Source organism: Plasmodium berghei (genome assembly GCF_900002375.2).
Source record: "Plasmodium berghei ANKA genome assembly, chromosome: 12".
NCBI lineage: Eukaryota > Apicomplexa > Aconoidasida > Haemosporida > Plasmodiidae > Plasmodium > Plasmodium berghei.
Genome location: NC_036170.2, coordinates 1,228,612 through 1,255,906, shown reverse-complemented (window position 1 = coordinate 1,255,906; position 27,295 = coordinate 1,228,612). Strand labels below are relative to the sequence as shown.

At 22.6% G+C, this 27,295-nt stretch overlaps 8 protein-coding genes across 8 annotated transcripts; 7 read left to right on the top strand and 1 right to left on the bottom strand.

The window, feature by feature from the left end:
- Positions 1–531: 531 nt before the first annotated feature.
- PBANKA_1232400 (F-actin-capping protein subunit beta) lies at positions 532–1,452 on the top strand (the record flags this gene model as incomplete). The annotated part of the gene is made up of 1 exon (XM_034566401.1): positions 532–1,452. One exon carries the CDS (start codon positions 532–534, stop codon positions 1,450–1,452), a length of 921 nt encoding a protein of 306 aa, XP_034423001.1.
- A 922-nt stretch (positions 1,453–2,374) lies between these two features.
- PBANKA_1232300 (UTP--glucose-1-phosphate uridylyltransferase, putative) lies at positions 2,375–4,663 on the top strand (the record flags this gene model as incomplete). The annotated part of the gene is made up of 1 exon (XM_034566400.1): positions 2,375–4,663. The coding sequence occupies one exon, from the start codon at positions 2,375–2,377 to the stop codon at positions 4,661–4,663; it is 2,289 nt and encodes a 762-aa protein (XP_034423000.1).
- Positions 4,664–5,397: 734 nt separating this feature from the next.
- PBANKA_1232200 (FACT complex subunit SPT16) lies at positions 5,398–8,932 on the bottom strand (the record flags this gene model as incomplete). Its single annotated transcript, XM_034566399.1, has 3 exons — positions 5,398–5,480; positions 5,617–5,755; positions 5,864–8,932. The coding sequence occupies 3 exons, from the start codon at positions 8,930–8,932 to the stop codon at positions 5,398–5,400; spliced, it is 3,291 nt and encodes a 1,096-aa protein (XP_034422999.1).
- Positions 8,933–12,641: 3,709 nt separating this feature from the next.
- Positions 12,642–13,782, top strand: PBANKA_1232100 (serine/arginine-rich splicing factor 1, putative; the record flags this gene model as incomplete). Its single annotated transcript, XM_034566398.1, has 2 exons — positions 12,642–12,977; positions 13,171–13,782. The coding sequence occupies 2 exons, from the start codon at positions 12,642–12,644 to the stop codon at positions 13,780–13,782; spliced, it is 948 nt and encodes a 315-aa protein (XP_034422998.1).
- Positions 13,783–15,468: 1,686 nt separating this feature from the next.
- PBANKA_1232000 (conserved Plasmodium protein, unknown function) lies at positions 15,469–17,382 on the top strand (the record flags this gene model as incomplete). The annotated part of the gene is made up of 1 exon (XM_034566395.1): positions 15,469–17,382. One exon carries the CDS (start codon positions 15,469–15,471, stop codon positions 17,380–17,382), a length of 1,914 nt encoding a protein of 637 aa, XP_034422997.1.
- Positions 17,383–18,428: 1,046 nt separating this feature from the next.
- PBANKA_1231900 (conserved protein, unknown function) lies at positions 18,429–19,835 on the top strand (the record flags this gene model as incomplete). The annotated part of the gene is made up of 1 exon (XM_034566394.1): positions 18,429–19,835. The coding sequence occupies one exon, from the start codon at positions 18,429–18,431 to the stop codon at positions 19,833–19,835; it is 1,407 nt and encodes a 468-aa protein (XP_034422996.1).
- A 1,339-nt stretch (positions 19,836–21,174) lies between these two features.
- PBANKA_1231800 (60S ribosomal protein L12, putative) lies at positions 21,175–21,964 on the top strand (the record flags this gene model as incomplete). The annotated part of the gene is made up of 2 exons (XM_034566393.1): positions 21,175–21,211; positions 21,504–21,964. 2 exons carry the CDS (start codon positions 21,175–21,177, stop codon positions 21,962–21,964), a joined length of 498 nt encoding a protein of 165 aa, XP_034422995.1.
- Positions 21,965–23,495: 1,531 nt separating this feature from the next.
- PBANKA_1231700 (60S ribosomal protein L2, putative) lies at positions 23,496–24,430 on the top strand (the record flags this gene model as incomplete). Its single annotated transcript, XM_034566392.1, has 2 exons — positions 23,496–23,514; positions 23,667–24,430. The coding sequence occupies 2 exons, from the start codon at positions 23,496–23,498 to the stop codon at positions 24,428–24,430; spliced, it is 783 nt and encodes a 260-aa protein (XP_034422994.1).
- Positions 24,431–27,295: the final 2,865 nt, after the last annotated feature.

Genomic DNA, 27,295 nt, shown 5'->3' with positions numbered 1-27,295 from the left:
AAATAGTATAAACATATAGAAAAAAAAACATCCAAAATGTATGCTCATATGTGTAACTAACCCATTAATGCGGCATTATAATGTCATTTTCAGAGCATTCCAACTTACCATGCAACAATCAGGAAATTAGATGATTTGTAAGTGTGCATATTTTTGGGGGGAATTAAACTAAATAAATAATTTTATTCTTAATGTTTATATGTTCAATATTTAAAAATTGTGCAAACAAGAAATACTTTCAATAAAAATTGTAAAAAATAAAAAATATAAATGCTCATATATTACGTAATACATACTTTATATGCTTAGTAATAAATGGATAAATTGAGTGATATAATGGTAAAGACAACAAATGTATATTTTGAAAAAAAAAAAAAAAACATATTGATGGCCATATTAAAGTGTATACCTATATTTCTGTATATGAAATAAAAATAATTTATTTAAAAATAGCTATATTTTTTACCACATAAATACTAATTATTAGCGTAAAACTGTAATAAATAAATAACCATATAAAAAAACTAAATTATGGAAGACATAAAAAATAATGAAGATAAAATCGATGCAGTATTAAGCATATGCAATATTTTACCTGCCCGACTCTTTGAAGAAACAATAAAAATATTATCAAAAATAGACAAAAATTTAACAAATAATATATTAATAAATAAGGAAGGGCCAATTAAAATTCAATTTGATAATAAAGAAAAAAAATATTTTTTAGGTAATATGTTTAATAAGGAAAAAGATTCATATAGATCTCCATATACAAATTTATATTACCCAGAAAATTTTCCAAATAGTTATATACCATCTGAACCTTTAAGGGGTTTAGAAATATTATATAATGAAGTATTTGCTAGGTATCGAAAAGCTTATTATATAAATGGTTTATCATCTGTTTATTTGTGGCCTAATCCGATAGAAGATGGATTTGTTGCTTGTTTTATGATAAAAAAAAAAGAAAATTATAGTAATAATACATATATGGATTGGGAAGGTACACATTTAATACAAGTAAATATAACTCACTCAATTATACATTATCAAATATCTACAACTTTAAATATTTCTATAGTTCAAAAAAATGAAACTATATTATCTGCTTCTGTTAATAAAGTTTTAGAAAATCCCAAAAAAATATCAGATATAAATTTAATAAAAGATAAATTTTTTCATATAGAAAATATGGGAAAAATAATTGAGGGTATTGAAAACTCTCTCAGAAAAAGCATCGAATATATATACCTATCTAAAATTAATGAAAATTTAAATTCCCTTAGATATAATGATTTATTATATAATAACAAAAATTATCATAAAATAAAGAACTTAGAAACTATTTCAGATGACATAAAATTTTCAAAAGGTAATATACAAAATGAGTTAAAGTCTAAATTAAAAAAAAAATATATGAATGGTGGAACAGAATATATGCTTAATACTTAGGAATGCGATTTTAGGGGCCAATACAATTAGCTCTTTCGAATTTACCTCAATTTATGTGCTTACATATTCATGCAACATTAAAATTTTTTTTTTCTTTCATAAACTATGCGAACTTAATTATGCATATAATTTGTTTGTAATCTACTAGTTAAAGAAGTCATTTAAAAGCATTCATAAAATCTGGAAATTATTTCATAATAACGAAAAAATATAAATAATAAAATACGAACAAAATTTAATTTAAATATCATCATTATTACACATATATGCATACAAGGGAAAACAATATTAAAATAAATAAATAAATTTCGGTCTAGTAGCCTTAAAAAATCAAAATACTTTTATAAGCATATGTCTATATTATTTTGAATTTTTATGAAAACATGCCTTAGTATCCTTTTTTATACAATTTATTGATATGTCTATTTTTATGGTATTATTTTTTATCTGTTTAAAAAAAAATATGCTACACATTTTGGCTGTTTTTTTTTAATGTATAGATCAAAAAAAAATGTTAATCGTTAAAATGGCTTGTTTGGTGCACTACACAAATATAATATATTTAACATAATTGATATATTTCATTTATAGGCTTTTAGTGTAAGGATCAAACACATATATATAATAAATGATATGTTTTCCAACATAATAAAATATAGGAAATATATATTTTCTAATGTAATAGGTATATACACTTATATATGTACGATGATCTTGTTCGCTTAAATTTTTTTTTTTTCACCACGTATATGCGCTAAACACAACTTAGTATTTCGTTAGTTATATATTATGCACACGCATGCAATCACAAACTATATTTTTATGTTGTTTATTCTTATAATAACAAAAAAAGACAAAAAAATAATATTATAGTACTTTATGCATTTTATTTTTATTCGTATAAAGGGAATATCCTTATGTAATGGGAAAATTTGATGAATTAATAAAAAAAATCGATAATTCCGATGCCAAAAAATATATTGAATATTTAATTAAAGCAGATCAAACTGATCTTATAAACCATGACGGCTTAAATAAAGAAAATATTTTTGATATCATTAAACAAATTAAAGAATTTGAAAAAGAATATCCTGGTGGATTAATTAAATATGTAGAAAAAGCAAAAAATCTTTTTAAACAATTACAAAATGAAGCTGATCAATATGCAAATTATATAATAGAGCATCCAAATAATATAGTAAAAATAAAATTCCATTTGAAAGACTTATTATTTCAAGATAATGCAAGTAATAAATTATTAGGTATATATTCTTCCCAAAAGTGTGAATTAAGTAATTATGAAAAAAATTTAAAGGAATTTGAATTGCCTCATTTTAACAATAATGGACATGTTATTGATATAAAGAATAAATCTAAATATTTGGATAAAAATGTGACTTTACCAATAAATCTATCATTATTAGAAAATAATAATATTTCTGATACAATCTGCGAAAATAAATGGATATTAAATAATACATTTGATTTCAATAGGGATAATTTTAAAAAAGGAAAAAAGCATTATAAAGAGCTTAAAGAAATATGCCCCCCAAAATGCAAGACAAAATATGAAAATAATGAAATAGAGAGGGATAATATAGAATTGAATATTTCATCTATTGAAAATTTTCTTTATTATGAAAAAATAGGATTAGAATATATTGATAAAGTTTGTTTTATTTTATTAGCAGGAGGACTAGGAGAAAGGTTAAATTATAATGATATAAAATTAAAATTATTAACTAGTGTAATATCCGAAAAAAGCTATATTGAATATTATTGTAATTATTTAAAAAGTTTTCAAGATTTTATTAAAAAAAATAAAAATAAAGAAATGGATATACCCTTTATAATTATGTTATCTGACGATACTTATGAAAGTACAATAAATTTTTTAGAAGATAACAATTACTTTTCTTTAAAAAAAAAACAAATATATTTATTAAAACAAAGAAATGTTTTATGCTTTAAAAATAATAAATCCCATTTAGATTATATATATAAAAATAATACTTTTTATTTGTCCAAAAAGCCGCATGGACATGGGGATATACATACATTAATTAAAAAACATATACAATTAGATGATTTTATTCAAAAGGGATATAACTATTTATATTTTTTTCAGGACACAAATGCTTTAGCAATAAAGGTTTTGTTTGCTTGTTTAGGTGTATCTATAGAAAAGCAATTGCATATAAATTTTTTAGCTATATCCCGAAAGCCTGGTGAAGAAATAGGAACAATATGTAAATTAACAAATTGTGGAAAAACTATAGATGTTGTAAATATAGAATACAATATTTTTGAATCAATACTAAAAAACATATCAAAAAAAGATGTTGTTGATGAAGATGGATGTTCATTATACTCAGGTAATACTAATTCCTTAATATTTGAAATACGAAAATATAATGAAATATTAAAAAAAACAAATGGAATAGTACCAGAATATGTCAATCCAAAATATTCTGATGATACTAAACAACATTTTGTAAGTCCAGTACGAATCGAATGTATGATGCAGGATTTTGTATATTTGTATTTTTCTCAAAATTCTAGCCAAACAGAAGGAAAAGAAGAGAAGCATGAAAAGAACAAAAATGACCAAAAAAATAAAAATGAATGTGATAATAGTAATAAAGTGGGTGTAACTGAGTTAAACCGATTTTTGTGTTTTTCAGCAGTAAAAAATAACAGAATTAATGCAAAAAAAAAAATTCAAAATAATATACATCCAGAATGTATATATAGTGCAGAAGCTGATTTATATTATAGCAATTGTGCTTTTATAGAATTAGCATGTATATATAATAAAAAAAATAACAATTTAGAAAAAATAGGAATTCAATTTTTGAATGGAACCCCATATATTATGCCACCCAAAGTATTAATTGAACCACAGTTTGCTTTTACATTAACTCAGCTAATAAGCAAAATAAAAGGGAACATAACTATAAAGAATAATTCTACTTTATGGATAAAATCCGATGCAATTATTACAAATTTATATTTAGATGGTGCGTTAATTATTGAAAACACTAATAAAGAACCAAATAATAGTCCTATTATATTAGAAGAAAATTTGTATATAAAAAATCAAGGATTCCAAATAGTAGAGCACCTTGAAAAATCAAAAAATATTTCTGAAAATTCAGATATAAGGGATTATAAACTAGTGAAAAGGGCTGTTCTTGTGATAAGCAGTTGAATTAGAGATAATCCCCTTTGTACCCTATGATTGTTATATGTATATGCATAATAGCGAAAAAAAAAATATGAATGTGCAGGTAAATAATATCTCATCTTGATGTACATACACTCCTAATTGTTTTTAGCTAGCTGCACATACGTATTTCCATTTGTTTTATATTTTTATTTCATTATAATTTTTAAGTAAAATATTCAATCAGTTGGGTGAGTATATTTATAATATACAAGGAAATATATACATCCCTGCGTTCATTTCATATATAACATCATTTTGCCATTTGAAATATTTGTTCAAAATGAAAATGAAAGAAAAAAAATAAAGAAATAAAAGTAACATGATTAAAAAAAGGAAAAGTAATAAGAAAATGCTCTCTCTGTTTTGAAAAAATGGACATAAATGTGGATGAATTATAGACGTACGTATGTGTACATTTGCAAAAATTTTGTTTGGCATTTGTAAAAAAGGCCAAAAGACGTATAAAATGATATATATATAAATAAATGTACATATATATGTTTATTTTCTTACTCTAATAAAATATAATTAATATGTATGCTAAAAAAAAGCGAGTTGCAAATAATAATAAGATTATTTCTATATTTATATTTGAACTTCAATTGGGTGTGTAATAATATGCTTATTATGATAAACAGAATGAAATAAAAATAAAGTGTTATGAAAATAGCCAAAAATTAATAATTGAAAAAAAAAAATATAAATGATTTGTAAAATTAATTTTTTTTCCTCTTTCTTTTATTGTATCCTTCACTATCATCACCATCGTCACTTTGATATGCAAATCGTTTTTTGTCGTCTAAGAAATAGAAAATAATAAAGAAAAAAAAATACATGATACATGTGGAGATACTATTTATGTTTTCAATAAACAGGAATTAAAATTAGTAGCCAAAGTAAAATCATCTCATTTTACTGTATATATTGGGGTTTACCTTTTTTAGCTCTTTCCTCAAGCTCGTCCCAAGATAATCCTTCATCATCTGAGTCTTCTTCAACTTCTTCATCCCCATCACTTTCTGTGGCTAAACTTTCTTCTTCACTGTCTTCATATTCACTGTCTTCTTCTGCACTCTGAAAAATAAAAAAAGAAGTAAAGGGAATGTAAATATGCAAAAAAATTAGAAAAATAACAAAATTAGAGAACATGATGATAAAGTTAAAAGATAGAGATTGACTTACCATTTCTGATTCATCAACTTCATATTCGTCGTCCTCATCTTCATCTTCAGCAGACTGTTCTTCTTCATCATCATCTTCTCCTAAAAATCCATCAAATCCCTTGGAATTAACAAAAGATTCAATATCTGCAAGAATAGTTTTGAGTATATTTCCCCATTGAAGATTATTTTTTCCTTCATAATATACTATGTCAATAGTAGTTAGCCATTTTTTAATTGTGTCTATATATTCGACAGGTATAACATCAATTCTTTTTACAGGCTTAGTATAATCCTTAAAAACAAAAATCATATCAAAGTTTCTTAAACCATGATGTACTCTTTCTAGAGATGCAATTTCAATATCTTCTACAGATAATATAAAAGGTGGCCATTCAATTAAATGATTAATAGTATTGGCAGTAACAAATATTTCAACATTACTTTTGTTTGGAACACCTGAAAATGTTAATTCTGGATATGGTATTTCGAATTCGATTTTTGATATATCTTGCATTTGTTGTACAAAATTTTTAAAAATAAGATTTAATTTATTTTTTTGCTCTCTTTCTTTCATTTCATCATGCATTTCATCAGGGTCATATACATTTCGAGCTTTAGCTCGATCAAGATCATCTATTTGTGTTCCTACTTCACAATAAAACTGAACATCTAACGTTTTTTTTTTTCCTACCATAATATATCTTTTTAAATGAAAATGAATTAATATAATTAATTGTCCATCACATGGTTGATAGAAAGCATGTTTAATATCATCAAATAAAATATCAATATATTCTGTTGTTCCTCTTGAATTTGCAGAATATCTTAAACCGTTAGTATGTAATTCTAAAGTTCCTAAAATTTTTCTACCAGTAAATATATTAGGTCGTGTCATTAAATCTCGTAACACTATTCTTCTACCAGTTTTATTTAAAGCTAATTTTTCATTTGAAGTTTTAGAATCATTTACATCTGCTTCTACTTCTTTTTGTTTCACTTGCTTGATTAATTCTTTAACTTGCTTAACAAGTATCTGTAAATGTTTCTCATCGCTTGATTTAAATATTAATTCTTTAATATACATTTCTTTTTCATTTAATTTTGGAAAAGAATTAAATTCACCTTTTTGTGATCCCTGATTTCCTGGAACTTGAAAATTTATTCTTAAAACAAATATATCATTATTATCTTCATAATTCGAACTTAAATTTTTAATTGTAGATACATGAAAAGGTATATGGGCACCATTTACGGGTAATAGAATTGATTCATGTTTATTGTCTACATGAATTATGTTAGATCTTAAATCCCGAGGAAGTAAATCTGCATCATTATATGATTTGATATCTTCTAATTTTTTAATATTTTTTTTATTTAGATCTTTATATTCATTAGTACCTTCTGAAAATCTGTTTTTAATTTCTTCGATTTTTTTATTTTTTAATTCATTTTGTCTTTTATTTAATTCTTCAATTTCTTGTTCATTATTATGAGCCAATGAATTTTTATTTCGTCGTCTTAATCTGTCTGATACTATAACACTAGATGCATTGTTTAATATACTTGCAGATATTCCAATTTTTTTTTTATTTTCATTATCTTCGTTTTTCTTTTTTTCTTTTTTTACTTTTTCGGATTTTTTATTTCTATCATCATCATCACTTTCATTATAATCACTACCTTCTCTTTTTACATTTTTTGATTCTTTTATATTTTTTTTTTTATTGTCTTCGCTATTTTCTTCTTCATTTTCACTTCCACTATCTTCTAATTCATATGATATAGTATTTATTTCTTTACTTATTGCATCTGTAAGAATAGTTATTTCATCTTTATCATTAACAAAAACTGTATCACTGATCCATGTTGAGAAAACATTTTTAGAATCTGGCATCTGCACATTTTCGAACCCAACAGAAATGTTATAAGATGTATTTTTTTCAATCGTAGCATTCGAATTATTTACTGTGATTAAAAATTCCTTTTCCATAAATTCAAAGCCTATAACATGACCCAAACATTTTATAAAATAATTTTCTAAATTTATATTTCCAATTGTTTGATAGTTTCGTTTATTATCTTTAATATATTGCATTGCCTTTTTATATACATCTGAAAAAGATGTATTATATTTTAAACAATCGTTAATTATGTATTTTTGTATAGAAAACGTAAAATTATAAAGTTCTTTATGATATTCTTTAGCATTTAATAATAAGGTTCTATTTATATTTGCACACAATTCTTTATATTTGACACCTATACCTATAACTATAGTACCATCATTTTGTGATAAATAATTATTATCATTAGTATTTTTGAAATTTAACAAAAAATTATTACCACTTTGTACACTACTATATATAACATCTATATCATCTATATCTGCTTTTAATTTATCCTTTATCTTAACAACACATTTTTTATTTTCATTAAATTTTAAAACTTTTTCTTTTATTTTATTATGACTTTCATATTCTTCACTATCCAATGAATTTTCAATGGTAGTTATCAAAACATTTTTCATTATAATGCTAGCTATATCGCTAGCTGATTTTTGTAATTTTACATCTGATTTAGATCTAAGATTTAACAAACTTTTTATATTATTATTTACATCTATTTCAGTTTTATTCAAATTTTTAATAAAATCATAGCATGCTTCAAAAAAACTTCCAGTAGAATCTTTATCTTTTAAAATTAATAGTTCTTTATCATTAAACATATTTATTTCATTTTTTATTTTTTCAAAATTTTCACTATTATCATTATTATTTCTTTCTAAAATTGTTATATTATTCATTTTATCTAATAATGGTTGTAAAAATTTTTTTTTTTTATCACTTGTGAGTATTATTAGTTTTTCATTTTTTTTACAAAATAAAAAAAACGTTTCTGTTAGTTGGTATCCTAAAAGCCACATCTGAAATTGTTCTTGAATCGTTGCATTATCATCTTTGCTAGATTTACCCGATAAAATACAGAATGCATTACTATTTTCAAAATCCTTATTATTAATATTTTTCCAATATGTAAACATGAAGTTTATCTTTTCTTTGGCGTTATCTACATCTAATCCTTCACTCATTTTTGCTAGCTTGTTTTTACAAAGTTCAAAAATTATATGCACACTTATGGCTAGTATATATATAAACCCCTTTTATATCCTTATGAGGCTTTATAGCATATATGTAACGTAGTTTTTATATATGTGCATATACTATTATATATTTATATTTTCAGAACACGCATATATTTATACATCAACTCCTTGCCAATATTTCCAATAAATTTTACTAAAAGTTTAGGATGAAAAAAAATATACACACATATTATGCATACTTTCAAATAGCAATTTTTAGCATTATTGGTTGTGTATTTTTTTTTTTTTAAATAAAATAAAATGCTTATTATTATACTGTTTTTTTCTTCTTTTTCAAAAATTGGCATTTATCCTTTGTATCGTCTTTATTTTTATTTTGTTATTTTAATATTTATTATTTTTTAATTTTCAATTTTTTAATTTATATTTGCGAGCTTATGCAAGTAAAGTATTTTCTCTTTTCATTATATGTCTCGATATATATCAAAACATTTTCATAACTTTATAAATATTCGCAAAAATAAGAATAAAAAAAATACACTAATAAGGATTGCATATAAAAAGATAAAATATGATAACGTGGGTTTATTACATTATAATATTTTGTAATTTGGTCAGAGCTTGTTAATAATTATTTTAATTTAGGAAAATAAATGCATTTACCTATTTTTCTCATATATAAAATTTTTAATAAATAAGTATATATAATGCATTTATGTGTGAATAAAATACGAGAGTAAAAAAAAATTATATATAAGATATGATAAAATAAAACACCTTTTATTGTGCAATTTAGTAAGTTTGATGCCTTTATTTTTACCATATTTTTTAATATATAATTTAATGCGTTTATTCACTTTGTTAAGTGTATTTATTTCTTTCTCTGAACCTACTTATAATATATTCTATATGGAGAAAAAATTGAGAAAAAAAGAGGATAAAAACATAGGTGTGAAATATTTAATAGAATAAAAAAAAATAATATAAAGAATTTCCATCAATATATATTGTACATATATGTGTATGCGTATTATTTATATATAAATAAATGGTGCTCTAATATTTTTTTTTACCTATCTTAGAGCCTGGATTTATTTAAAAAAAAAATATATATTTATTTCTTTCTTTCAATTAACACTATTTTTTTTTTATGTCTTTGATGAAATATATATTCTCTTAAATGAGACATTATTTTTGTATAAACATATTATTTTTTATAAGTGTATTTCTTTTTTATTGGCTTATAGGAACAATATATTTAGTTCATGAAAAAATAATATAAATTAATTGAATTTTTTGATACCTCTTTTTAAAAAAAACAAAAACAAAGTATATATAAATATGTTATATAAATTTTTATATAATAAAAAAAATATGGATAGGTTTGTTAATCTTGTAAGTTTTATTGTATTACCATCATTTAAAACTTTTACACGCACATGCGATAATAAAATGGCAAAACCATGTTATAGTAGTGAAATTAAAAAATAATGTTGATGACATTTTTTATTATTAATATTTGAATAAGTTAGTAAAATACTATCATAATATAAAAGACTCTCAATTCAACAAATGGATATTTTTATTTTTATCCATCTATTGGCATTTATATATATACTTAGCTATCCCCCTCACTAAGTTGACTATATACACATTTATTTGTTCATTTTCGAGAAAATAATAATTTGCATATATGCATATTTCAAAAAAATGACTTAATATTCTGTTTAAATGTATTTTAGCATGCGCAAAAAAAGTTAAAAAAAAAAATTCCAAATACATTCATACACGTCATATGTATATCTACAGTCATGGCTCTATATAGATCCACAATAATAATGCCCTTAAAAAATATATAAAAATAGGAATTGTTTAATAGCTATTTTTTTTTTTTTTTATTAAATATTAGTTAAAAATACATGTACGTTCATATAATAAATACAAATTTTTCAAAAAATAAAAAATTGGTATAATAAATATTCATATAGTAAATACAACTATATGCACTTTTTGAGAGTAATGCTAAAATTATTTTAGAATATTAATAATATTGATAAATACGTGGATAAAAAAAATTATAACGATTTATTTCTGTCAATATGCATATAGGATTAAACACGAAAATATGCATTTTTTTCATATTTTTAATAAATATACACTTCCTAAAATTGGGATGTATACAAATCACGCCAACCCCACAAAAAATTCAACCAATAATACTACAAATAATTATAGCTGTTTACATAGTTCTTATTATATCTTTATTTTAATATTTTTAACCTTTTAAATGCTCTGTTTATTTCCTATATATATGTGTTATAAGGAATACCAAAGTATTGGTTGGATAAAAAAAAATATAGCAAAATAATAAAATAATAAAAATAGGTCTTAAATAATATATACACTAAAATAAGTTGACAACAAATATGTATTACATAATTGTTATGTGTGATACAGTATAATTGTATTTACTTTTGTAAGGTATATATTTTTATTGGTATAATTTATCTGTGCATTTATATATAGGGTAATAATTAAGGTATATTTTTGTTTTGAAAAAAATTTTGAGAATCGTATTTTGGGGTATAAAAAATAAGAAAACATTATTATAATTAAAAAAAATATATAAAATATGGAATTAAGTAAAAAAATAAATTATAAAAATTAGCATATATTATACTAATTTTTATATGTAATACAAAAACAAAAAATAAAATTTAATTCTATTTTTTTATTTCTACCATTTTCAGAAATATATAATATGGTATTGATATATTTGTAATTTGTATGGGAATTGTATATACATACAATCTACATATACTTGTAATTCCCAAAACAAATATATTATAAATATATCTTCTATAATACGTATAAAATAAAATTATAAAATGCGTATTGTGATTATATATATAATATATATTATTGTATCCGGCATATGTATATACAATTAAACAATATAATATTACATAATATAATTTTTTCTCTTAATTTTATTTTTTTTAATTACATATTTGTTTAAATATCATAATTATAAAAAAAAATAATATCATACTTTTTATTTGATTAAGAAATATTGCGAGTATATTTTTATAATTAATTTTTTTTATAAATAGTTACAAAAAAAAAATAAGGCTAAAAAAATATTGAAGTTTCAAAATTAGTATGAAATTAAGAATTAGGCATTCATTAAAACATCAGAAAAAAAATAGAGACAATAAATAAAGAATAACGCAAAATATTTAAGTATATATATTTTCGAATAAATAATAAAACATTCAACACGCTAATATAGTTACATATAAATGTATATTATATATTTGATAGTTGTCGGTATTTATTTTTAATGAGATTGCGTTAAAACAATCAGAAAATTTATACCAAATAATAATATAGCACAAATATATATTATTTCTATTTACGTTTGCTAATCTTAAAAACATAATATCAAAACTCAAATGTTATGATATATACTCAACCTAACAAAGAAATATAATTCAAGCAAACTTGTTTCTGCTCATACTAGATATACCATTTAGCTATAATAAGTTAAATAAATTAAAAAAAAAAAAAAAAAAATATATATATATATATATATAATAGAATTAAAAAATTAATGTGACCATACGCTACAGCATTAACAAGACTGTGACGAATAAATAGAACATTAGTTTTACAAATAATTAATAATATTAAAATGGTTATACGTGATAGCGTTTCAAGAATATACGTTGGTAATTTACCATCACATGTTACATCTAGAGATGTAGAAAATGAATTTAGAAAATTTGGTACAATATTAAAATGTGATGTTAAAAAAACAGTATCAGGTGCTGCATTTGCATTTATAGAATTCGAAGATGCACGAGATGCAGCAGATGCAATTAAAGAAAAAGATGGATGTGATTTTGGTGGAAATAAATTACGAGTTGAAGTCCCATTTAATGCTAGAGACAATGGAAAATATAACTCAAGAGGTAGAGGAATGATGGGAAGAGGCTCAAAATCAAGAAGAGGCCGATATGTTGTGGAGGTAATAAATATATCCATATTTATGATAATATTAATTTAAAAATATATTATATATTGTTATTGTTTTATTGTAAATTTCTATAAATCTTAATCAATTATTGTGCTGTATAATTTTACATATAAAATTTAAAAGTGTTATATACATATATTTACTCAATATTATGAATCTAATTTAATTTTTCTTCGTTTTTTAGGTTTCTGGATTACCCCTTTCAGGTAGTTGGCAAGATTTAAAAGATCATCTTAGAGAAGCAGGGGAATGTGGCCATGCAGATGTTTTTAAAAATGGTACAGGTGAAGTTTCCTTTTTTCATAAAGAAGATATGCTTGAAGCTATTGAAAAATTTAACGGATCAACATTTAGATCACATGAAGGAGAAAAAGCAAAAATAACAATACGCCAAAAAAAAACATCATGGCGACGAGATGATGGATATGGTAGATATAATGATAGAAATAGAAGCTATTCAAGCCGAAGTTATTCAAGAAGTGATAAGAGATCCTATTCAAGAAGCAGAAGCTACAGTAGCAGGAGCTATAGTAGAAGCAGAAGTAGAAGTAGAAGCAGAAGCCGAAGCAGAAGTCGTAGCCGAAGTAGAAGCAGAACATCTAGTAGTAGAAGTAGAAGTATGGATAGAAGAAGAGATGCATATGAAAAAAAAAGAAGCTACTCTAGAAGCTCGTCTTATCAAGATAGAAGGAGAAATAATAGATCCATATCAAAATCGGGATCTAGATCTATTTCCAGATCGGGTTCGCGATCTGCTTCAAGATCTTCATCATGGTCTAATAAAAGAAGACATTAGATGCATTGTAAGCATATTTGTACAAACGTAGTACATAAATATATATAGAAATATTTATATATTTACTTATTTGTCTGTGAAGCATATTGAGAAAGGGTATATTATCATTGACAATGCCATATGTAGAGAAATAATAGGCAGATATTTAAAAGTACATCCATACTTATATACATATATATATATATATATATATGTTTACGTGAACCAACCGTTAGAGTATCCATTTATACACAAATTGAGGGAAAATAAATTATATTTCTTTTTCTTTTCATTTATTATTATATATTAAGATAATATAATATCTTTTATTATTTTTTTATTTTCTCCCATATTTCAACATACTTTATCCAGAAAGTAGTTTATACAACGTTATGCATATGGTCCCAAAATTCATCATATTATTTTATCTGCATGATTATATTTATTTTTTAATTCATCTATATATACGTTAAATTATATGACATTGCATTGTTATATATGTATAGATAGACATTATTATTGACATATTGTTATGTATATATATTTATATATAATATATATATTTTATAAAATGTTTTTATAATTTTTTTTTTAAATAAATACTTATAAATAAAAATAATTACCAAATATTTATGTAAATTTTTTAAAATAAATATAATTTTAATTATATGTCAAAACTTTATTTCATGCATATATATAATGACCCATATATTTGTATGTCTTGATAAAAATAATATAACACAATGAAATATAAAAATGAGGGTATTCAATATTTTTCCCTGTACAAATTATTATCGTAATGATAGAAATACAATAAGTAGTAGTTTGTATTTAAAGGTTTTTTTTTTCATATTTACAATAATAGATTTTAAAAAATAAGCATTATATCATGTTTTTCTATTATTTACAAGGGTTACATAACAAATGGTTGGTATTATTTTTTATCAGTGTATATATATAATATGCCAATCATTTCAATATAGTAAGGCTTATATAATATTTTTTTATATTATGTTTAGTCAATAAAGTTGGAGGCATTAATTCCATTTACTTTTGTGTGTAATATATTTTAATTACACATCCTTTTTTTATTTATTTGTTCTAGTTAAATACATGTTTCCATATACTAACAGTATAATATATTTCATTTGATTCACAGCTTGTTAACTTATTTTGAATTTAATGTATGCATCTCATGTTCATTGATATGAAAATATTTATAATATGTAAACAACTTATAGTTTTCCACAACCAATACAATTTACCTTGCCTGTCAATGTAAATATAAGATTTTTTTTCTTTTTTATATGATTGTTCATAAAAAAATAGACATTTTATACTTTATAAAAAAATATAAATAAATCACCATTATTTAGCTAAATTGTTTATTTTTAAAAAGAATAAAAATTGTTTGACAATGTAAAAACAATGTTGAAAATAGCTAATTGTTTATGCAAGTATTAATTTTTATTTTTTTTTTGTGAAATTATTTTTTTTTGTTATGCCGTTATTTTTACTATATATACACTTTAGAGAATATATATATATATTATAATATGTAGATTATTAATTTTCTTAAATAAATAAATTGCAATAATTTATAGTGTGTAATAAAATTAGAAGAGTGTTCATTGTTACATAATCCTCTAATTATATATTATTTACTTAGACATATATATGCGCGTATATATTTTTTTATCTTTTACAATGCAATATTTAAAAGGGAAAACCATCGCTACCTTAAAATATGATGACAATTCCAGTGAAAAAAATAATGAAAAACAAAAAAAGTCAAGTTCATACTTTAAAATGCTACACACAATTGGAGAAAAATCTAGCTTAAATGATTTGTCTTATAATGACAAAAAAAAAGAAAAAAAAAAATTAAAAGCTAAGACATCGAATAATAGCCAAAAAAATATTGTGAACGAAAATTCTTTTAATGAAGCAACCTTGAATAAAATAAAAAATGAATATGATGGCATGAATGATCGCATTTCGAAGAGCAAACTTTCTGGAAAATTATGGAGTCAGGATTCTGATGATGATTCAAATAGTTCGATTTATGAATTAGAAGAAGAAAATAAAAAGAAGAAAAATAATAAGGAAATCATGGAAAATAATTTAGAAGATAATACAGCGAGCGAAGATAACGAGTATGTGGGAAATCAGTCAAACAGTAGTGTGTATAGTAGTGAAAATAGGTCAGACACAAAAAATGATAAGAATAAAAGCAAAGATACCGAAATCAAAGAAGAAAACACAACTGTACTAGGTATAGAAAAAAAAGAAAGCATTAACAAAAAAGGGGGATCAGTTTTTGAAAGACTATATACAAGTAATAAATTCGATTATAACAAGAAAAGATCTTTGAATTCAAAGTTAAAAAAACAGTTTACTGAAAATATATATTCAATAATGGAAAAAGACAAAGGTGGAAATAAACCTAAAAAGTCATTTAGTATACGACTCGATAAAAATGTAACATATTCTTCATTTATGCCATATAATAAAGCAAGAAAGGAAAATTTGGAAAAAAAATTAAATATAATGAGAGCAAAATCGCAAGTTTTAAAAATTGCTGAAATGTATATGGGTAATGATAAATTAAAATCATTGAAAATGATAGAAAAGGGGAATACGCAATCATTTGATAAGAGTAAAAAAAAAATAGGTTTAAAAAAAATGCAAACATCTGATCCGTTTTTTTTATTACATAAAAACTTAGAAGAAAACAACATCCAATTGAAGAAAGTTGCTAGTGATGGTCCAAATGATCCAAAAGCACAATCAATTAAAGATGATAAATTTAATAATATAAAAAGTAAGGTACAAAATAAAGCAAACGTAAACAAATTTAATTACGATAAATATATTAAGTTAAGAAAATATGTAAGTTTCAAAAATAAGACAAAGATGATATTAGCAAAAAAATCACCCAAAGATAATCTTCAAGGATTTAGATTATTTGACAATATGATTGGAATAAATAACTTTGGGAAATTATATTTTTGGAATGGATATAAATGGAAAAATATAAATATATTTTATGAACATTTTATATCAGCATGTACTAATAAGAATGGACAAATAATATGTATAAATAACAATTATAAACCTGGATATTTATTAATGAATAAATCATTTAAAAAAATAGACACATGTATAGAAGAATTTTTTTTTAAAATAGCAATTAGTAATAAAAATAAAATATGGGGTATAAATTTAAGAGGGGATTTACAGAAATGGAATTTATATCAATGGATTGTTATAAAAAAAGCATATGGTATTTCTAAATTAAAATCGTTAGCATTTGATAGAAATAATAAGCTTTGGGTATTAGACCAAAGAAATTATTTTTATATTTATGATACAGAATATAAAAACTGGATGCTTAGAAATGTGAATGGAGCTAATATTAAAGATTTCGATTTTAATGAAGATAATTTATTAATTGCTGTAACAAATGATGGAGTTATTAAAATTTTCAAAAACCATCATTGGATAAAATATGGTATATTGGGTGAAATGAAAATAGCTAGTCTTCATTTTTTACGAAATGCAAAGCGCCCTCAAATAATGGAAGGCATAAAACCTAAGGAAGATGGTGTAACTAAATAGGGGAAATGAAATGGGAGCATAAGTATGATAAAGGATTGTGCATTTAACACAAAGAAGTTTATTGTATATACATATTTGTATATTTATTTTTTGTCTTGGTTGGTATGAGAAATCGAGGAGGAACAAATTTTGTTTCAAACTGAAGCGGTGAATTATTGAAAAAATTTATCTTTTTCTTAACTACTATTAATTTAGCTAGTTTGTATTTTTATAAAATTATATTTTTCTTAAATCGGGAAAAGTACAAATTCATATCCATGTATGTGCCTTTTTCATGTTGATACGTTCATCTTAAAAAAAATGTAAAAAAAAAATTTTTAAATAAAAAAAATAATTGGTAGTATCTACATAGATTCAAGAAGTTTCTGAGTCACCCATTTTTTTTTGCTTTATTATACGTACAAATATATGTATTTTTGTTTTTTCACATTTTTATCAATTTTTCTTATTTCATTTAGCATGTAGATAATTCTATATATTTGCTTATGCATTCATTAGTTTGGTATTTTTCAAAGTACATTGTAAATCATTACTTTTAAACATATTTATAATGTTATATTATTTTGCATGATATGTTTTACATTTTTTTCATTTAAGCAGATTTAAATTAATTCCTGATAACTTTTTGAGGGGGTAGAGATATATGCATAAAATATAGGCTTTAAATTTGTTTGCAATTTAAAATCATTTGAATTGACAATTTTATTTATTTGAATTTCTTTTAAATTGCATCATATCTATCCCCATCCAAGTTAGTGCTTAAATATGATTAAATCGGTTATAGAATGTGATAATATATATCAGTATAAAATTTGACAATTACAACAATAAAATTGACGATGCTGAAAATGGATAAGTCGATAATAAGTGAATGAATAAAGGAGAAGAAGATATAGTTAATAGGTAGTAGGTTTATAAAAAAAAATTAAAAAAAAAATAGTAATAAAGGCATGATATAAAATTGAAGTTTAAGATGCCATTTGGCCGTTTCGTAATTTCCACATTTTCATATTTATTAGTTTGTTCATTTTTTTGTCTAGTGAAAAATGAATACGATTTCATCGATGCTAGTCCAAAAATTAACCCCAAGTGTGAATTTAAAAAGAATAAGTTCTCCACATTTGTTGAAACATTTTGAAAATGTGTGTGAGCATATATTTGATATATGGAAATATAAAATAGTAAAATCAGGGGGTAAAAAAAAGTATCATAACGATTTGATGAAAATAAAAAAAAATGTGAGAGTTAGAATAGAGTTAAGTAAATATAATAGAACAAGAAATAACATTTTTGATAAAATAAGTCAGAATGAAATATTTAAACAAGTATATAAACTTATGGACAAAGCGATGGTTTTACTACCTGAGTTTAGCCCTCAAGATATACTTCGCTTACTATATGGAATGTTAAAAATAAAAATATTTGATAAAAATAAAAAACGACGAAAAAAAGTATTAAAATATCTAGAATATTATATATTAGAACAGAATATATTAAAAAATAAGTGTGATAATGTGGATATTTTTTGGAAAAATATAAATATAAATGATATGGTAATGCTATTTAAGCTTTTTGTTTTGAATGATTGTTATTCTTATAATTTGTTAAAACTTTTAATTGAAAATATTTTAAAAAATATAGATCTTATGATACCATCCGATTTGGTACTTTTTTTAAATTCGTATCATATATATTTAAAAAAAAAAAAAAAAATTAATAGGTATAATTTAAGAGAAATAAAAATACAAAATGACTATTTACAACAAATATATAAAAATATTATAAATAATTTAAACTTAACAAATAAGGAAGTATCACAATTTGTCTTGTTTTCATCAATTGACAAAAATGGTATAATATTAAATAATAAAATTGAAATATATACCAAATTAATGGATCATATAGAAAAAACAATATATATATACTCACCTAAACAAATAAGAAGTTTCCTATTTTATTTTTTTACAATACATAATAGGATGTTGAAAAGAAATAAAATTAACAATAGTGATGAATATAATATGGATAAATTTGTATCTTTTGTGCAATGTCTATTCAAACAATATAACAAAAGAAGTATAGATATAAAAATAGAAGACGAATTACACATTTTAAATACTTCACTAGGAAATTATTATTATGACTATAAAAGTTTAGAGAATATAATATTTAATATAAAAAATAATATTTCCCATTTAAGTAACAATAAAAATATTATAAAATTTATTAATTTAATTTTAAAGTTTAAAAATGTAAATAAAAGTCATTTCATACAAAATGATGAAATACAATTTGTTAATTGTATGCTCAACCAAGTTATAATAGATTGCACAAATTTTATTCAATTTAAATATAAATATATTCCTTGGAAATTTAGACATATTTTTATAAAACATAACATTTATAAGCTTCTTAATGGCGATGCCAAAAGGGGAGCTAAGCAGTTAACTTAGAAAATGGAAATTCATAAAAATGGAGTATATCCCATTCTATATTTTTTTTTATTTTATATTTATATGCTTTTATTTTTCGAAAGTATAAAAGTTGCCTTTACTCATTTGAATGTTACACATATGCATGTATACTATTTTGCATATAACTTTTCAAATAATTTTGTGAATTATATATATGCATATAATTTTTTTTTTTTTGTCTTTCTTTTTTTACAAAAATAAGGTTAATCATTAGACGATTTCAGTGCTTACATTTGACAATATTATTTTATTTTGATTAATTTTGTTTTGATTTGCTTTGCTTTACATTTTGAATGAAGGCAAAACATATCAAATGCTCAAAACTAAGTTTGTTATATTTACAAACACATGCTTCAATTTGAGCGGAAAAAGGAGAAAGTTTAAATGGAGCAGATATTATATATAAATTGTTTTCCTTTTTGATGGTTGCACAAAATGTAAAAAAATATCCATGTTGGATTATCACACATATTTATTGCAATGGTCAATTTGGAAGTAAGAATCAACATATATATATTTGCACTAATTTGAGAATTTCTACATTTTTATATTAAAATTTTATAAAAATAAAAATAATATATTTCCTAATAAATTCTCAAATTAATAAAATAAAAAATGCAAATATAATTAGTTCATGCATAAATCTGTAATACTTTATTTTTTTTTTGCTAATATTATATAAAAAAAAATAAATCATGAAAAAACGATAAAAATTAAGGATTTAAATTTATTCAAAAAAAAAACTTACTATATATATAATTTGTATATATATATATATATATATAATCATCAACATATATTTTAGAGTTAGCCTTGATAAAAATATTATTATTTTATTTTACTTTATTTCTTTCCCTTTTGCACCTTAATTATCATATACAAATATTATATACATTATAAATAATATGCTATGCAAACAAACATACCCTCATAAAATAATAAGTAGCATCTTCTATTAACCTTGAAATGGAATATTATATAAGTGAAAAATATTTTAACATGTAAAAAAATAGGTAATAATATATTTTATGTATAACTATATACGTTAAAACCAAATATGCCTATACAAAAAATAAAATTTTTATTAACCCTTTCGAAATAGTATGCATAATAAGTTTTTTTTTTATTTGGCTTTTAAAAAATTATACTTAAATTTTTAAGCAATTTTCAATTCTTCATAATAATAAAATAGAAAAAAGAAAAATTCAATATTATTATTTTTAACATTTATTTTATTTTTTTGTTATTTTCCACAAAAAATATATAACTTTTTAAAAAATTTCTTTAATTTTTTACAATAATAAAAAAATAAACAAAAATGGCCAAAAGACCAGATCCAAATGAAATAAGATATGGTAATATAAATATACTTATTCATCATTATTTTTGTATCCTTATTATTCATCATTATTTTTATACCATTATTATTCATCATTACTTTTGTATCCTTATTATTCATCATTATTTTTATATTTTATTTAATATTCGAATGCATAAAAAGGGGGGGAGGAAGTATAACATGTCCTCTTGTGTGGAATGAAATATACATGATCAAATATTTTATTTCGAAAATAGCAACGCAAATGCTGTATAAAAATGTTAGTACATTTTCACTAATTTTTTTTTTTTTTTCCTTTTATATAATAGTTTATATCCGACAAGTCGGAGGAGAAGTTGGAGCTTCATCCGTTTTATCTCCCAAATTAGGTCCATTAGGTTTATCTCCAAAAAAGATTGGTGATGATATAGCTAAAGAAACACAATCGTGGAAAGGATTAAAGATATGTGTTAAATTAACTATTCAAAACAGGCAAGCAAAAATAGAAGTTGTGCCAACATCTGCTTCTATGGTTTTAAAAGAATTAAATGAAGCCCCTAGAGATCGAAAAAAAGTCAAAAATATAAAACACAATGGTAATTTAAAAATCGAACAAGTTTATTCTATTGCAAGGGCTATGAAAGAAAAATCAAGAGCAAAAGAATTTAGAGGAACTGTAAAAGAAATATTAGGTACTTGCAATTCAATAGGATGTACTGTAGATGGAAAAAAACCAACCACCATTCAAGAAATGATAGATAATGGAGATATTGATGTCCCTGACAATTAAACTTTCAATAACATCATTTAAAGAAATCCAACATTAATGGGACAAAATTGGAAAAAAAAAAAAAAAAAAAAACATATTTGGATAACTATCCTTTTATCTATATATACAAAATGAAAAGAAAAACTATAGAAACACTAATATGTTATAAATATTCTCTAATATATACACATGCACAATTTCGTCATTTTTGTTCATGAACTTATGTATTTTTTCCCATCTTATAATTAAAAACTTATCCATAATAATTGAACCTTTTTAACTATTAAAAATATTTTTTCACAATAAAAAAAAAATAAACATTTGCCTTTTTTAAATACTGAGGTAAAGTACTACCTACGTCACTAAGTTTGTATTCATGTCGAAAAGAATAACCAACAAATAAAGCCGCAAATAAAGCACAAATGAAACTATTTTTATCTGTTCGTTTTATATTTTTTATAAAGCCTTGTGGCAAACTTAGACTATTATATTATTGTATGGAAAAAAAAAAACAACATAGCTACCCATAAATTGCAATGATTTTCTATTATAATTGAGTTATAAAATAAAGATTTTGAAAAAGCAAAATCATTGGTAATATTTATTTATGCCTTTTCAATTTTTAGTATACAAATATGTTTTAATTAAGGGGTAGTAAAACAACTTGATTTTTTTCTATATTATACACATTCTACATGTATATACGTGCTTTTTATTTTATAAATTGGATACAAATATATGGATTATAATTTTTAGTAAAACTGTCCTCACAAAAATGCCGATAAAATTAACAATAGATTGACGTAGCTTAGAATGGATAATAAATATGGAAATTAAAAAAATATATTAAATAATTTATATATATAATTGAGAATAATTGTGCTAATATTTTTATTATTTTTATTTTTTTTCATTTTAATTGACTAAAGATTTATATATTTAATTTTTTATTCCAATTTTATAGATTAATTATATATACAATATTAAGTTTATTTTATATATTATGCTATTTTTTAAGTAGGTAATATGTAACCTCTTAAATCACTTCATATTAAAAAAAAATGTTAGCAAATAAAAAGATGCAGGTTTCAAATGCTGCGAGCATTTTATATATGTATTAATAGTACCTATATACAAAAATAATATTTATACGAATTATTTATATGGATATATATGAAGTGCTTTTTTAAGCGCGCTTAAAATGGTTATATATTATGTATACCAAACATTATGCATATCAAATATTATGCATAATACACTACTAAAACTGGTATCCCGATTTTTATGGCCCTACTTAAAAAAAAAATAAAAAATATATACGTGGTTAACAATAAATAATAACAAAGCGAAAAATAGGAAAAAACTAATTATAAAAATAAAATTTTTTAATTTAAAATAAAATACAAAATTGATTTTAATAAAATAAACGTTAAGCAGAAAAAGAAGAGAATTTATTTTATTCTCTTTTCGGAAAATAAATGAGTTAAGTCACATTAAATTTTTGCAATTTTGTAAAATTATATTAAAAACATAAAAAAAAAGTTTTATTATAATGGGAAGAGTTATAAGAGGTAATTTAAAAAAAAAAAAAAATAGTGTTAGTTTATTTTTCACTATTTTTTATTTGTACTATGTTTACCTCATTTTATATTATATAAATCGTTGAATGATATTCTACAAATAAATTTTAACATATATTTTTTTTTTAAATTTTTTTTTTCAGGACAAAGAAAAGGAAGAGGCTCGATTTTCAAGTCTCACAGTCACCATAGAAAAGGTGCAGCCAAATTACGTCACTTAGATTTTTGTGAAAAAAAAGGATATATAAAGGGATTAGTAAAAGATATTATTCATGACCCAGGTAGAGGAGCACCTTTAGCAAAAATATTATTTAAAAAAACTGAAAAATATGGAAAAAAAGAAGAATTAATGGTAGCTGCTGAGGGAATGTTTACAGGGCAATATATATCATGTGGAACTAAAGCACCTTTATCTGTAGGGAATGTATTGCCTATTGGTAAAATGCCAGAAGGTACTTTAATATGTAATTTAGAACATATGGCAGGAAATAGAGGAACTTTAGTTAAGGCATCTGGATGTTATGCTACTGTAGTAGGACAATCTGAAGATGGAAAAAAAACAAAAATAAGATTACCATCAGGGGCAAAAAAAACAATTGATTCAAGAGCAAGAGCTATGGTTGGTGTTGTTGGTGCTGGAGGTCGTATTGATAAACCAATCTTAAAAGCAGGTGTTGCTCATCATAAATATAGAGTTAAAAGAAATTGCTGGCCTAAAGTTAGAGGTGTTGCTATGAACCCAGTAGACCATCCTCATGGTGGTGGTAACCATCAACATATTGGTCATCCATCAACTGTTTCTAGAAGTGCTCCTGCTGGACAAAAAGTTGGTTTAATAGCTGCTAGAAGAACTGGTTTATTAAGAGGCGCAAAAAAAACAAAATTAGTTGGTAAATCAGAAAATTAGTATAATATATATATGCATTTTGCTTGCCCATTGACTATAAAGAAATAAAGTGACATGACAAAATAAAAAGAAAAAAAAATTATAAACACATACATGCGTAATGTTATTACCAAGTTTTATGATTTCATAACAGTTTCAATGAACAATTTCCTCCGCATATGAGAATCAAAAATACCATACATATGGGCATATTGTATACATATATTCAAAACATTCGATATATTTCATAGACCCATTTTTGGAATACGTTTTGTTAAAGGAATAAAAAATATATACATGCTATTATTTACATTTATTTTTATTGATGTATATAAAATTTTGGTCGAATCCAGGGGCATATTTATATGCTAATTTTTTCTGATTTATATTATATTAGAGCTAGCTGTATATAGTGCATAATGCACATTTTTTCGACATAAGCATAATAAATAATCATATAATTTTTTTTCTTAATATTCAATTTATGTACATGTATAGTTATAAATAAAGGAATAACAATAAATTTTAAAATAATTCAATATTTTATTTAAATATATATAACTTTGCATATTATGTAGTATGCATATAACTTATAAAAGAATAACTATTTTCTGACTAAAAAGGGAACTACCCAAACTATAGTACTAATAGAATATAATTATTACTATTATATTTCCTTAAAAAAAATATAGAGAAGAAAATTTTATTACAATTTTGACGAGGAAACATACATAAAAATTAAAAACATAAATACTATTTTTTTTTAATTATATTTCCTTTTTGTATCTCTCTAATAACTTTATGAAAAAATGAAAACGTGCAATTGCTTCCTTAAAATAATATTAATTATGATGAACCACAAAATTTTCCAACATTCTCCTGTCCAAAAATATGCATATGAATGGCCATATTTTTTATTTTATTTTATCCTGTATATATATATAGTTAGCTAGCTTGGATATTTTGACGAAATGAATATGAACACTTCACAAGCATATTCAGCAATTGAAGTTTATGTTTATGCAGTAAAATTGTATTACACACACTATTTACGTTTAATTAAATTTCTTTGTTTTTTGAAAATGTTTCATTTTGTATATATAGATTAAAATTTGAAATTATATTGAGCCTTGAAATGCCTTGCTGGCCATATAAATATATGCCCATTTTTTTTTATCATATAGCGACTATACGTTATTTTATTCTAAGAATTTAGATATTTTTGTTTGGTTTATTTATTAGCACGTTTTATCATTTTTTATTTTTTTCGTCCTTTTGTGGAAAATCCCACAAAACGTTAAAAGGGACGATATTTTTGATATTATCCAATAAATGGAAATAATAAAAATATAGGTGTATGTACACGTATTATATGTACATAAGCAATGTGTATGCATATTCTCCTTTTTTTTCTTATATATGCACATCGGTTGAATTATTAAAAATTTTCCAATTTTATAAGCCATTAAAAAAATATCCTGTATCTTTTTTTAAAACGAACAATATCTTATGCACATCTGTGTCCATATAATATATCCATATTGTGAAAAAAAAAAAAAATAAAATAATTCGAATGTTATCTGTTTAATTATGCATCTATTATATATTCCTTAATTGTATACTACAAAGATCTTATTAATAAGTGGCTTTATTCAAAGAAAATTTATTTCTTGTTATTTTCTTATAAAGATAGATTATATATACATAAATATGTGTGAACGTGTTAAAAATATATTTTCCTTTAAAATAAGAACGTCTCAAAAGATTGGTAACACATGTGCAACTTATATATAAGATTTCATATTTTATAATTTTGTTTTTTTTTTCATTCCATTTTAACGCATGCACACGAAAGCAAAGGTGCTTTTTTAAAGTATCAAAGTTTTATATTATTTTTTTTCGTGAATTTCAATATTATAACAAGTGGAACATTATATTGTGTATGTAAACATATGTATATTGCGCTTAAACAAAAAAAATTAACTTTTGTATGTAAGAAATTTATATCATATCTTCTTATTTTATCAATTTTATATAAAAATAAGAAAGAGTGAGTAATTATCCTAATTTCTTTACTTTTTGTGTATGCATTTTTTTCTAGGTTTTGCGTAGTAACAAATGTGTATTATTACATAAATTCTTTTCGTTCTTTATTTTGTGTGTTTTTCTTAACAAGTTTGATAATATATTATAATGTTATAAAATTTATGGAAAGAATATATATGGAAAAAAAAGAAGGAAAAATAAAAAAGGCACGCATGTAATTAAGACAGTAAGATATTAAGAAATTTATGTATATACAAATTTAATTTATATGTATATTTTTATCTTTTCGATTAAAATTTTTTTAATATTTTTTTAGTATAAATTTTTAGAATAATAATATTGCTTGACAATGACAGATGCTATACAATTATAAACTACTCATTGACTAGTAAACATATCCATGACCACATAGTTATATTTCCCCATTTACACAATATTATATATATTATTTTTGCGTGTGTATATATTTATTACATGTTAAAATTATTGTAAAATAGTTAAAAAAATAAATAAAACCCAAAATAGTACAAAAAATATATATAATAAAAATACACACAAAATCGTATGTTCCTTCTTTACACAACATATATTTATTGGATGCATGCATATGCATATGTACCTTTATTTTATAATATTTATATTTTTTTCCAAGATAAATGTGTGAATACATGAAATATATGGAATAAAATTTATGAAGATAATATATATTTTTATTTGTTTCAATGTGGATTATTTTCTAATTACCTACAATAACTCTCTTATCAAATATATCTATATTTACAATTTTCCACATTTGAGATATAAGCTTGATAAATTGCCACATAAAAAAATGTTTATTTA